Below are 12,803 nucleotides of genomic sequence, written 5' to 3' on the forward strand. Positions count from 1 at the left end.
GCAAAACCATTTAAAATTGAGCCTCATCGCGCTTTTCACACTCAAAAATAATGGCATTAACATGCTCGCGTGCGGTACTAAACATTATTGGTGCATATTGTACTTGATTTAATATACACTACTTGACAAAGAAATTGAAATGTTAACCAGTGAAATATTGACTTAAACACGTAATCGATTGTAGATAATATGACTGCTTATCAGGCGTTTCTTATTACAACTGACGATACGCTATTGCTAGATGATGTTATGCTATAACGAGTTCTATTTAAATAGACAAATCGATAGCTATATAGGAAAGCTGACTACCTATAATGCGATAGAGAGCTATTTTTGCACCGAGGAATTAAATGTAAACGACCTCTTATTTAATAGTCGTTAAGTCTTTAATTTACATAGAGAATCTACGTATACAAGAAAAGTGTTGCACTGATCATAATCAAAACTCATATCGCGGAATTAGAAAAAAGGGATTGGATAAAACTCTCACTGGGAATATGGCATTCTTGACATTTTAACTTTTAATAGTAATAATAATTTTATATGTATAACAGAAGATTTTAATATAAATGTTCATAAGATAGGCATGATTACAGATATCCTTATAGGTATTTACATCAAATTTTTAAAAATGCAAGCCAGTTAAATTGCATTGGTAATATCTTTGTTAACTTTAAAATAATTTATTTTTTTTTTCAACATGTTCAAATTAAAGTTGCAATTTCTATCATTCCATATACTAGCCAGACAAAGCTGATTTTCATAGTGTTTTAAGGTTTAACATTCAACATGTGTTTCAGGTTTTGACTGAACTTTTCTGCATTCTTCTTGTTCAGTGAATGCCATAGATACGTCTTTCCCTGTAAAAAAGGAAAAATGTAGTGAAGAACCTCCTTGTCTCATGGTTTATTAATCATTTAAGGCAAATACGTGAAACTTTAAAGCAAATTTTATCTTACTTGTAGCAAGAAATCCTATATGCATATCAAAGTAAATCTGACAGTATTCTAAACTCGTCGAGTGGTATATAGCCCAATAGTGAGAGATTCAGGAAATGTGTGAAAGTAGTTGAGAAGGTTATTGCTTTTAATATGTCAAGTCTACTCTTAGTCCTTGTCCAGAATTAATTAACTATTTTTAGAAAAAGCTTCAAAAATAGTAATACTTTTGTCTGACAACCTTTTGTGACGGTATCCTTAACAACATAGATGTTTTAATTCTTACTACACGTTCAAGATGTTAAAATTTTTAAGAAACAGGCTGCACTTTTTAAATTTTACCGCATTATTCGATACATATTTTTCTCAAAAAATTGGTACTGGTAAAAATGATTTTTTATCAAAAATCTTTTTAAATGGTGCTCTTTAGATATTGTTATTAAAAAAAGACTAATAAGATTTCTTATCAAATGAAATTTGATTTTGCCGCCTTAATTTAGCCTCTGATTGGTCCAAGCATAAATGTCCAACTATCAAATTAATTGTAATACCCTGTAGAGGTCGCTACCAAATCTGTCACAGAAATTTCTATCGGTTTGTATGCAACTATCAATTTTTCTGTGATTATGTTGTTCCCGTTCTCGTGACGTTTGACCGCATAAAAAATTCATTCTCTCATAAAAGTCAAGAAATTAATAGACTTTTTGGGATTCTATACAAATATTCGACTTATATTACGTTTTCTATATTAAAATGTTCTGTATATTTTTCCTAATATGTTTAAGTATTTTTTTTGCATTAGATTTTTTAAACACTTGATCTTATTTTTCTCTCATTCTCAAATTTAGTATAAAATATTTTCTTTACTTATGTATGTTGTTAATTATGTACGTGTTAATATTTTTTTAGTATTAGTATACAGCGTGGCCCGTTTTGATGATTGGAATGAAACTATAGCAGATAGAAAAACAGTCCCATGAGCATAAAGTTATGCAGAGATACCATAGAACATTTTAGGTTTTCAAGATAATTTGGAAAAAAATGAGGATCGTTATGAACTAGACTTTTTTAAAACGCATCTTTAACAACAATTTTTCGTTTACTGAAATCTGTAAATTACTGATAAAATTAATTAAAACTTGATTGATTTATCCATAAAATTGAAACATTTTTATGGTTTTTAAAATCAATACATTTCATCATCTTCAAAATGGCCTACAGCGTTTAGTCCAATTAAATGTACCTTAGATAAACAGTAATATTTACAATCAATAAGACGTTTTATTTGTATGTACCTCTTAAAATTATCATTTACTCAACCCTATTTTAGCTAAAGGGGCCTTGGCCTTAGGACCATTGTTATTTCTACTGTACATTAATGATATGGTAAAAGTTTTTGAAAAGTGTAGGGTGGTATTATTTGCAGATGATACAATGGTGTATATGATAGGCAAAAACTTACAGCAAATACAAATCGACCTAAAAAATGAATTGAATAGTTTATTTTTGCACTAACAAATTGTGTTTAAATACAGCTAAATCGAAGTTTTGCATATTTGGCAAAAAGTTACGACTTAATCAAATAGACATTGATAGTGTGAGCATTACTGTAAATGGTGGTAGCATTCATTAGGAGAGTAAAATTAAGTATTTGGGTACTATTCTAGATGCCAATTTAAACTTTTGTGCACACGCAGACTACGTCATGCGAAAATTCTACAAAAAAGTTGGATTTATCACCTCTCCTCTCCATGAGCACAAAGTTGCTTTTGTTTAATAGAATTGCACTTCCGCATTTGCAGTATTGCTCCACGTTATTGTTTAATCTGCCACAATATAAAATACACCAGTTGGAAGTAATACAGAATAGAGCTATGAGACTGATTTTAAAATGTGGTCGATATACACCAATTAAATGTATGTTAAGTGTCCTAAATATGATGTCTGTGACTGAACGTATAAAGTTTAATGTCTATTTGTTTATATTTAAATTGAAACATCGTTTGTTACCCAGCTATATCTGTGATAAGTTAAAATCGTTTGAGGATGTACACACATATACAATACTAGACATCGTCAAGATTTCGCCATAGTAAATAGGTGTAACACTGTTCAGTTACTTAATTCGATTTTATTTAGAGGCTCAATAGAATTTAATAAAATGCCTGTCATAATGTAAACCAGTTTAGGAGGCTATTGAGAAAACCATTTTTTTATATAGGGATAGTAAGAGTATTTCTATTTTATATTCTTTTTGTGATTTTAGTTATAAGTTTTATTATACCATTTGTGTTGTCTTAGGTTAGGTCTTATTTATACCAATAATTGTTGTGTACTTTTTCTTTTATTATGCTGATCACCACTCTATTATACCTAATGCAGCCCTGTATGTAATGAACTTTTATTGGTTTATTATTATTATTGTAGTTTATTTTCTTTGTAGACTTTAGTACTGCTTTATATTATAATTATAATTATTGTAATGTATGTAGCTATTATGCTAAATAAACTTCTTTATTTATTTTAAAGAAATTTTACTCAAAAAATTCTCATTCAGCTTACAATATTGCCTACAAGCTACTACCAAAAAGTGGTTACAATAACTACATACTTTAAATTCATATACTCTAAAATAAAGGAAATGTCTCTTAAAAATAAATGTTAAAAAAAAAAACAAGGAAAAACTACCAAATTTTGTAAAGTATAATTACTCTATAACAGCAATTTTAATTTAATTTTATTTCGATATTACTTGAAAAATATATACATTTTCCATAGCCATAGCTTATGTGCAGGTATGCCAAATTTCTTGTAGTAAATAAACTTACAATTTTCAGCAATTTATTATATTTTGCTTTCATAATGTCTCACAAATAATTCACTTTCTTCTCATAGGATGTAGCATCAAACTCTACAATATTATTGGAAATCTATCTACTTTTCGTGTGGTCTATGATTATTCAATTTTGTAACAGTATGTCCTACTTTTAATATATCAGATTTTTCGATATATTGTATGTAATTTATCATCAAATTGCAACACTTTCAATAACAATTTCAATTTTAAGGACATTTCAATTATAATTTTATAAAGATTGTTTTAATAATTTGTTACCGTCCCTATTTGTACATTTTTCTATGAAGAAAATTGCTCCAATTGTAGCATTTATTCTTACACATTTTTTTTAGCGTACTTGCGAAAAAACAAGCAAATTACAGGAAAGCTATAAGGGCAAGAACAAGGGCAACCATAGGCTTCACTGCATCGGAGTTTAACAAATTTTTTGGAGGATATTAAAGGTGTATAGATCATATGAATTTACAAGAAGTTTTCGTTTAAAGTTTGAGTCGAATTTTTAACTGAATTCAGATCCTTAGAAGTAATTAATCACGAATTTTGAGTTTTTGCGGTGTTAAAAAGCAACTCTAATGACTGAAACTGATGGAAAATAAAAAGAGGGACACTAAACTCCTTGAATATAATTAACAAAAACTATTTGAAAAATGTACAAAATAATCCGAATGTCTTGGAGATATACACAATTAAGTTAAATACGTAGAAGGAATAAATAAAGACGCATGATACCTTAGGCTAGGATCTCTGTGGTAAGTAAGGATTCTCTTATTTGATATTTAAACTCTACTCGTATGATTGGAAGAAGACAATTTTTGTGATAGAGATAAATAACCATTAAATTCGAATGCCACTTGCTGATTATTGAAAAATTCGCTGTTTTTAGGGTACCAACTACATTCTAAATTTCCTAGAAGTATTATCTTGTAACGTCTCTATAGACTATAATTTCTAGAGAAAAACAATTATTGATAAATTAACCGGCAACTTACATTAAACACGAGATGTTGCACCAAAACAGCGAGAGCTTCGGCGGTCCGTGGGGGCGGCGAAGGCGGCGTCGTCAACTTCTTAAGGGCGGGAGAACGGGAGACGGTGTTAGGCGTCGTGCGGCCCCCCTTCACCGTTGACTTATTCGTCGATTCTGAAACACAGCAAATTTCCAGATTATTTATTTATTTATTTATCAACGAGCCACAGCCCAATTTAAAGAAAATGTACAATAGAAAAAATTTAAAGGTATCAAATTTAATTTAATCCTAACCCTGTTATCACAATAATTCCATGTATAATTTAAGTGAATAGGTATTCGAAGATTAAAACAAACATAACAAAAATTTAAAATCGCAATCAGTTAAAATTTATTATAAGTTTAATTAAGCTTAGCCAGGAGTGTTCATTAAGCCTCAAATAACAAAAATATACAATAATATTATGGACAATGAGCATTTCCTTTACAAATGTTAAGTGTTTTTTTAAAGATTTTGCTATTTTGAAAGAAATCCAACGAACAGAAATACTTAATGGTAGAGTTATTGGACAATTCGAGTTGCCGGAAAATTTGAACGCCGAAGTCTACCTAGATTTCTTGGAAAATCATTTACCAGACTTACTAGAAGATGTACCACTTAATCTTTACCGAAACATGTGGTTTTAACAAGACGGCTGCCCGGCCCACTATGCTCGTCCAGTAATTCAAGTCCAGTCGGAATTTCTGGACAGAGAATATCCGGACAGGTGGATAGAGCGGGTTGGAACAATTACGTGGCCGCCACGTTCACCCGATTTCAATCCTTTGGATTTCTTTTATTGGGGAGCAATAAAAAACAAAGTCTACAACAAACCTATAGAGGTAGCTGAACTGCGCCAAAAAATACAGGCAGCCGCTGAACAGGGGCCGTATTTTCGAAACCATGCGAGAATCTTCGAATGCGAACAAAGTCGAGCGGCAAAATTCGCACACGAATTAAAAAGTGCATTTTTGAACAGCACTCGAAATTTCATTTGCATGCGAACATGAAATGTAGTGGCAACGTAGCAAAGTCGAGTGCTATTGGAGGCCGTGTCAACCGGGATGAAGACAATAAAGATTTAACCTAACCTAAAATTTAAGTTTAAAAACATCAGGGAATTTTGAGGTTTTTTCATGGCGTTTCTTGGGTTTTTGCGAATTGACTTTTTTTTTAAATGAATTCAAAAAATAAAAAATATTGCGGTTTTGTGTCGAGCGAGCGAAAGAAAGAACTAATTTCATTTATGGAAGAGCACCCGGAATTCGGGCAAATTCACCCAAAATTTTTCGGCTAAAACTGCACAAGCCTTGTGGATAAAACTAGCGGACAGATTACACACTTACACAGTCTCTGGAGCACATAAAGAGCACATCATCGTAATAGGCTTAATCATTCTATCGTAATAGGCTTGTTTAATCTATATTATTAAATTGAGAATCTGAATACATTTCAAATGGGTCAAGAAATGAAGAGTACATCCTATTCCTTCTATCTGCCAGAGTTTTAGTCTCTTCCAGTGCATCGACGACTTTTCTTTGCACAATATTGTTTAATCTTGCTATTTGAATATTCTTATTTTTTTTTCAATAAACAACAAGAAAACACTACAAAAAAACTTAACCAACTCACAAATTAAGAAAAAAAACAAAGCTAGTTTAAAATCAAAACAAGACAAGCGGCAGAATCGCACACGAACTTTGAATTTCGAATGGTATATACCCATTCGAGACACCGCATGCGAAAATGTTCGCATACGAAGCGGTCGAAAATACGAATATCGATTTTTCGTGCGAAATCCTCTAATTTCGTATGCGAATCAAAGTCGAATGGTTTCAAAAATACGGCCCCAGATCAACAATGGAATATTCGCCCGATTAATAACGCGATCTTTTCTAAAAAGGATGAGAATGTGTATTATAAATGAGGGCAGACAATTTGAGCATTTGTTGTAACTCTAATAAAGTTTTGTTTCATTTACTTTGATTTTGTTCCATTATTTATTTTGACTATAAAATTAACTTAGTTTAGAGCAGCGGCGTACATTTGACTATGTACTACAAAAAAATAAAAATACACACCTATTGAAGGAATAATCTAGCAAGTATCTTACCATTTTGAAAACTAGATTAGATACGCCAACTTTTGAAATTACTTGCCAAACAGTGAAGTAATTTTCTTTTCCAGAACATTTAGTTAAATTTGGAAAATAATGGTCAAAAGACACAATTTTCAACACAAGTTGCGCAAAAATCTGATAATTTCGTAAAAATGTGAACAGTTTTGTTTGAATTTAGTTTTGTAATTTATCGCGGGTTATTCAGGGTTACATTGAAATAAAAATTGCTAAGAAATTCAAAAATTTGTAGCCGCAGTACTAAAAAGATCAACAGGGGGTGTCAATTTTTTTCGGTTTTTCTATGAATGCCTATAATTTTAAAAGTACTCAAGATAGATTTTTTTTAATCCCTGAGCACCTGGTCTATTGCCCTTTTTCGGCTTATCGTTGACTTTTGGGACACCCTGTATATATAATTATATAAAATTTAAATAAATAAACTATGTTATCAGATTAGATACTAAGGATGAAACCAGTTGGTATTCATGCATATTATTTGGCAAAATAATGATTTTTGAAAACAATTTCTTACTGGTCAGTTGTGTGGGGTGGGTGGGGGGGTAAGGGTAGAGTAAGTAAAAAACGATTTTTTTGCAGAAAATAATTACCTGAAAAAAAATTATTTTTAAGAAAATTATAGGTGATAAAAAAATCTATAGTTTTTATATCTATACTTTTCTCATATAATCTTAAGGGTTTCGAGAAAAAACGTGAAAAATACCCTATTTTATTTTTCAAATGCAAGGAGTATCGCTATTAATTGCAGTAGTTGTGCCATTTTTTTATCTCAAATAAGTGGAAATATAGTTTTTTAAGATAACTCATTAAGCTTTGAAAAAAAATAATTTTTTTTTTGTTTTAGACCACTTTTTATTACTTAAGGTCAAAAATACAGTTTTTAATTAAAAACTATTTATCAACCGTATATGGTCAAGGTACATTTATTAAACTGTAGAATATACACGTATAAAAGAGTAATAGGTGTGAAAGCCTCTGTTCAATTAGGAGAATTGATTTTACAGGAGTTAGAAATAAGGACTTAGAGCCAAGGTATTAACATTTTTAATAAACCTTAAATTTTCGTTATTTTTTTTGTTTTGTATTCTTAATACGCAATTGCTTGTATCTAGTAATAAATTTTTCTTATTCATGTACCTCCACAAGCACTTGTACGAGTCCTTCAAGGCTATTTTATAGTGGTTATTTTATTCACATTGTCCGTTATATTTAGTACGATTTTTAAGATAAATGCATTATTTCTTAAAAGAGAACGGGGACACACAATAAAAAAATATTTAAATGATGTATGGTGTAGTGGGATCCATCCATTAAGATAATATACGCGTGACGTAATTCTTGTAGTGGGCTTTTAAAATAATCCGAAATCGCCGAATCTTAATTGAGTACAAAATGCGTCACTTTATTTATAGGATACTCCAGTGGTTTGCGTAATCGCGTAAATATACCGTGGACGTTCGGTTATATGTATATGTGACGGTATTTTTGGATTTTGATTCAAAACTGGAGCCAAGTTCACCGGTTTGTGTGTTTCTCTTCACTATTTTTAGAGCGGCAAAACAGTATTGATAAATCTTAATAAATCTTGTAACGATTGTTCCTAACCTCATAAATTTTATTTTATATTTATAACTTCTGGTCATGCACGTATAACGCGGCAAATATTTGCTCATTCAGTGCCTCGGTTGTCGAAGGCGAAATAAACAATCTGTCAATTCTTCTAAAAATATTGTAAGCAATTAAAAGAAATAAATTTAGGTAGTTTTGATAAATGCCTTCGGGTTCATTTTTTTTATGAATAATTATTTCCGGACCTGTTGGGGAAATAAGTTGACTGTGAGGGATCACCGTTATAATTTAGACCGAGAGAAAGGTTTTATTTACTGTCAAAAAACTGCGCCTAAAACAGCTGAAAATTTTACTTTTATTCTGCATATGTGCATGCTTTTTTGGGTCTGACATGGATAATTATTATGTCTAAAAACGGAATAAATGTTAATTTTTTAGGGGTTTTGACTCATTTTATTGTTTAATGTCCTGTGTTGCCTTGAAATGTTATTTTTCGTGCAATGAAATAAATTATCAATAATTTTAATCAACATTTTTAGGTTTATCATTTTAAAAATGGTTAATACAAGATGATGATTTGAGCGTTGGCCAAACTTTTAAAATCTGCGTAATGATACCAGCTATGTCTTGGACAAAACCGCACTACGATATTCTTCACGGATTTCAAGTAATTATTAACCATAGTGTAAACAAATAACAAACAAAAGTATTGGAGTTTGAAATGTTAACTCTACAACTCAACCAGATAAAAGTGGCCGATGAAATGCGCAAACGAAAGAGTGAAAGAGTCAACATACAAGGTGTTTGGCGGAGGGTTAGCCAAACTTGGTGGGCATATATAGATAGGCTCAGATAGAAGATATTTTCTTAATAAACTTGTGTTCTAAAAGTCTTGGGTTTTTTTATGTAATTGATTTTATGTTATTTTCAGGATTTTCAAAAAATATGCCTTTTGACATCTTTCAGCATATTTTTCACGTTTTTTTTTACATTTCTATTTAGTCTGTAATGTATCCTGAATCTAAAAAAATCAATATCAAGTACAAATAATACCGAAATAATTCGTTTTGAGCTCAAAAAGTTAATACAGGTAGCAAAAAAAGTTATAAAAGGTAACTCTAACTTGAGGCAAAAAAAAACTAAAATCTATCAAGACGTTCGAGTAGTTTTAAAAACATCTCCAGTTAATACTCTTTTCAATGATATACGATGGGTAACACAAAGCCGACTAACTTGCCACAATTCATGACTTTAAAGGACAATAAAGTAAAAAAAGACATTTTTTTAATTTTATGTATTTATTTCAAAATTACAAATTTTGGGTCCGTTAAAGTTAAAGGGACGTCTAAAAAACGATTTTTTTTTGAAAATTTTTACATAGAATGTTGAGTTTGAACATTTTATTGATAAAAAAATGAGGATGAAGTAAAAAAATGCAAAATTTTAAAAATTATAAAGGATTTTCTACTTACGTATGATTCACAATTACACCCGGCTTAACTACACCTTATTTGCGACTAGGCATCACGTTGACTATTATATATGCTATTAATTTAAATTTAAAGCCTTAAGTAACAAAATTCTGCAACTTAGAAGGATTTACATCACTTCTTTAGGTGATAAACACAAATGCGCGTGTTTGTGCCTATAATTCCTATGCCTTATTCCTATTCCTAATGCCTATAATGAATTTAAAAATATTTATTGTTTTGACTATAAGTTAATGTACATTAAACCTCATCGTTATTATTTACCTATTAATAATTAAATATCTTAAATTAATTTTTTTTTTTTCAAAATGTATATTTATTATATATAAAATTACATAAAATATCAAATAATTTAAATAAATAATAGCTATTTTTTAACACCTGATAAATATGTTTTGTTCATGTAATGTAAAATCTAACTATATTATGCCTTTATTATCTAAAATTGAGTCCACAGTCAACCCATCCAACTAAAAAGTGTTCCATGCAAAACCAAAAAATACTACTGGGGACGTAGTGAAGCCACTGCCATTTTTGTTAATAAGGTTGTTGTTTTATTTTTCTTGTGTGTAAATTACAAAATATGTAATTAAAAGGGGTACAAAGCGATAAAAAATTATATAAATTTACAATAATAACCCCCAAAAAGTTCCAAAATTGCCCCAATATATATATATTTTTTAACTATAGCAAAATCAAGAGCTAAAAAACCTTGTGCAAGTTGGCAATAATTACGTATTTAACGTATGTAGAAAAACCTTCATAATTTCCAAAATTTTGTATTTTTTCCAATCATCCTCACTTTTTTATCAATATTTTGACCACACTCAACATTCTATGTAAAAATTTTCAAAAAAAATCGGTTTTTAGACGTCTCTTTAACTTTACCGGACCCCAAATTGTATTAAAACTGCGCTCCCCTGGCTCTAATACATGCCCTACGTCGCCGTCGCATTTCCACTGTCTTAAGACGAAGCCGCATCTCTTTTCTGATAGTTTGAAAAGCGACATCGATTCTTTGAATGGTCAAATGAGGAGATCGTGGAACATACTATGGGATTGTTGTTGTGATAACAACAATATGTGCTACATATTGTTGTTGTCATTTGACATTTGTCATTTGTCGTGGTGTAACTTTTTGGCTTTCTTACGTACCCAAGTCGTTATTTTAGTATTGTATCGTTTCTGTAGTTGTTATTGTTGCTGTTAATTGAGTTTTTATATTGTTTTTGTGACTTTCCTTATTTTCGTATCATTATCGCCACAATGGCTGCATACACTACCGAAGAATACGCCGATATTGTCTTTGCTTATGGAAGAGCCAATGGTAATACGCGAGAAGCACAAAGAATTTATGAGGAGCAATACTCCAATAGGCGTGTGCCCCACCACAACACTTTTCGTCGATTAAGGGAAACAGGCAATCGAAATTTTCAAGAACCAAGGATCAATCGGAGGCAGTATGATGTTGCTGTAGATGAAAACGTAATTCGCGCATTCGATGAGGATCCCACCACTAGTACAAGGAAAGTAGCTACAGATCTGAACATTTTTACATGGAAAGCATGGTCAGTTGACAAGGCAGAAGGAAGGCATCCTTTCCATTACACCCCAGTGCAAGATAATTTCATACTACATCAACAACTTAATTCCGCAATTTTTACTGGCATCGTGATACTCTATTCTAGGTCTTCTACAAGCCGACTATGAGCGACGGGTACAATTTTTGCTTCACGCAGACATTGAAAATGGACACGTTTTAAAAAGCATCTTATGGACAGATGAATCAACATTTACACGTACGGGGATATTTAACCAACATAATTTACATTATTGGGAAAACAAAAACGTAAATCCGCATTTGACCAGAGTTAAGTCTTTCCAAACAAGATTCAGTGTTAATGTTTGGGCAGGTGTGATTGGGAGACACCTCATCGGTCCACACTACTTGCCGAGAAACCTCAACGGGGACAATTACTTACATTTTTTACAAAATGATCTCCCACAATTATTGGCTGATATACCCATATTTAATATCGTCTTCCAGAATGACGGGTGTCCTGCACACTATCGGGTCGCCGTTAGAGAATTTCTGGACAATACTTTTCCCAATTCGTGGATCGGAAGAGCAGGTCTCATCGCATGGCCTCCACGGTCCCCTCTCGATTTTTACGTATGGGGACGTGCAAAAGAACTCGTGTAGACCACTTAATTCAAAGAATCAATTCCGCTTTTCTAACCGTCAGAGAAGAGATGCGACTTCGCCTCGTGACAGTAGAGATGCGACGGCCTTGTAGGGCATGTATAAGAGCCAGGGGAGCGCAGTTTCAACAAAATTTGTAATTTTGAAATATTTAAATACATAAAATTTAAAAAATATATTTTTTTTTACTTTATTTTTCTTTAAAATCATGAATTGTGGCAAGTAAGTCGGCTTTGTGTTACACATCGTATAGCATTGAAAAGAGTATTAACTGGAGATGTTTTTAAAACTACTTGAACATCTTGATAAGATTTTTTTTTGCGTCAAGTTAAAGTTACCTTTCATAAATTTCAAAAAATTGTAAATTCCCATTTTTTTATTGAGTTTACACTGGCATATTTTAGCCGTCAAGTTTTTACATATGCGTAACTTTTAGTAATAATTTACAATAAATATAACACCTATTATAATAAATAAAATTCAATTATTGAAGCCGATTACTTTAGCATTGCTTGGTCTTACATTTTTAATATTACTAAGATTTACGATTCGCTTCATCCTCCTTGTATAATTTTTCTATTCAATATTTTGTTCAAAATCTG

The 12,803-nt window shown here is 31.2% G+C and overlaps 1 protein-coding gene across 1 annotated transcript in view; it reads right to left on the minus strand.

The window, feature by feature from the left end:
- The window catches only part of LOC126742551 (restin homolog), a 127,874-nt gene that overhangs the window by 20,263 nt on the left and 94,808 nt on the right, over positions 1 to 12,803 (minus strand). Inside the window, exon 7 of the mRNA XM_050449217.1 lies at positions 4,785 to 4,936. Within this exon, the coding sequence (XP_050305174.1) occupies positions 4,785 to 4,936 (152 nt within the window). The remainder of the gene's footprint in view (positions 1 to 4,784; positions 4,937 to 12,803) is intronic.

The sequence above is a fragment of the Anthonomus grandis genome, chromosome 11 (assembly GCF_022605725.1).
Source record: "Anthonomus grandis grandis chromosome 11, icAntGran1.3, whole genome shotgun sequence".
Classification (NCBI taxonomy): domain Eukaryota; kingdom Metazoa; phylum Arthropoda; class Insecta; order Coleoptera; family Curculionidae; genus Anthonomus; species Anthonomus grandis.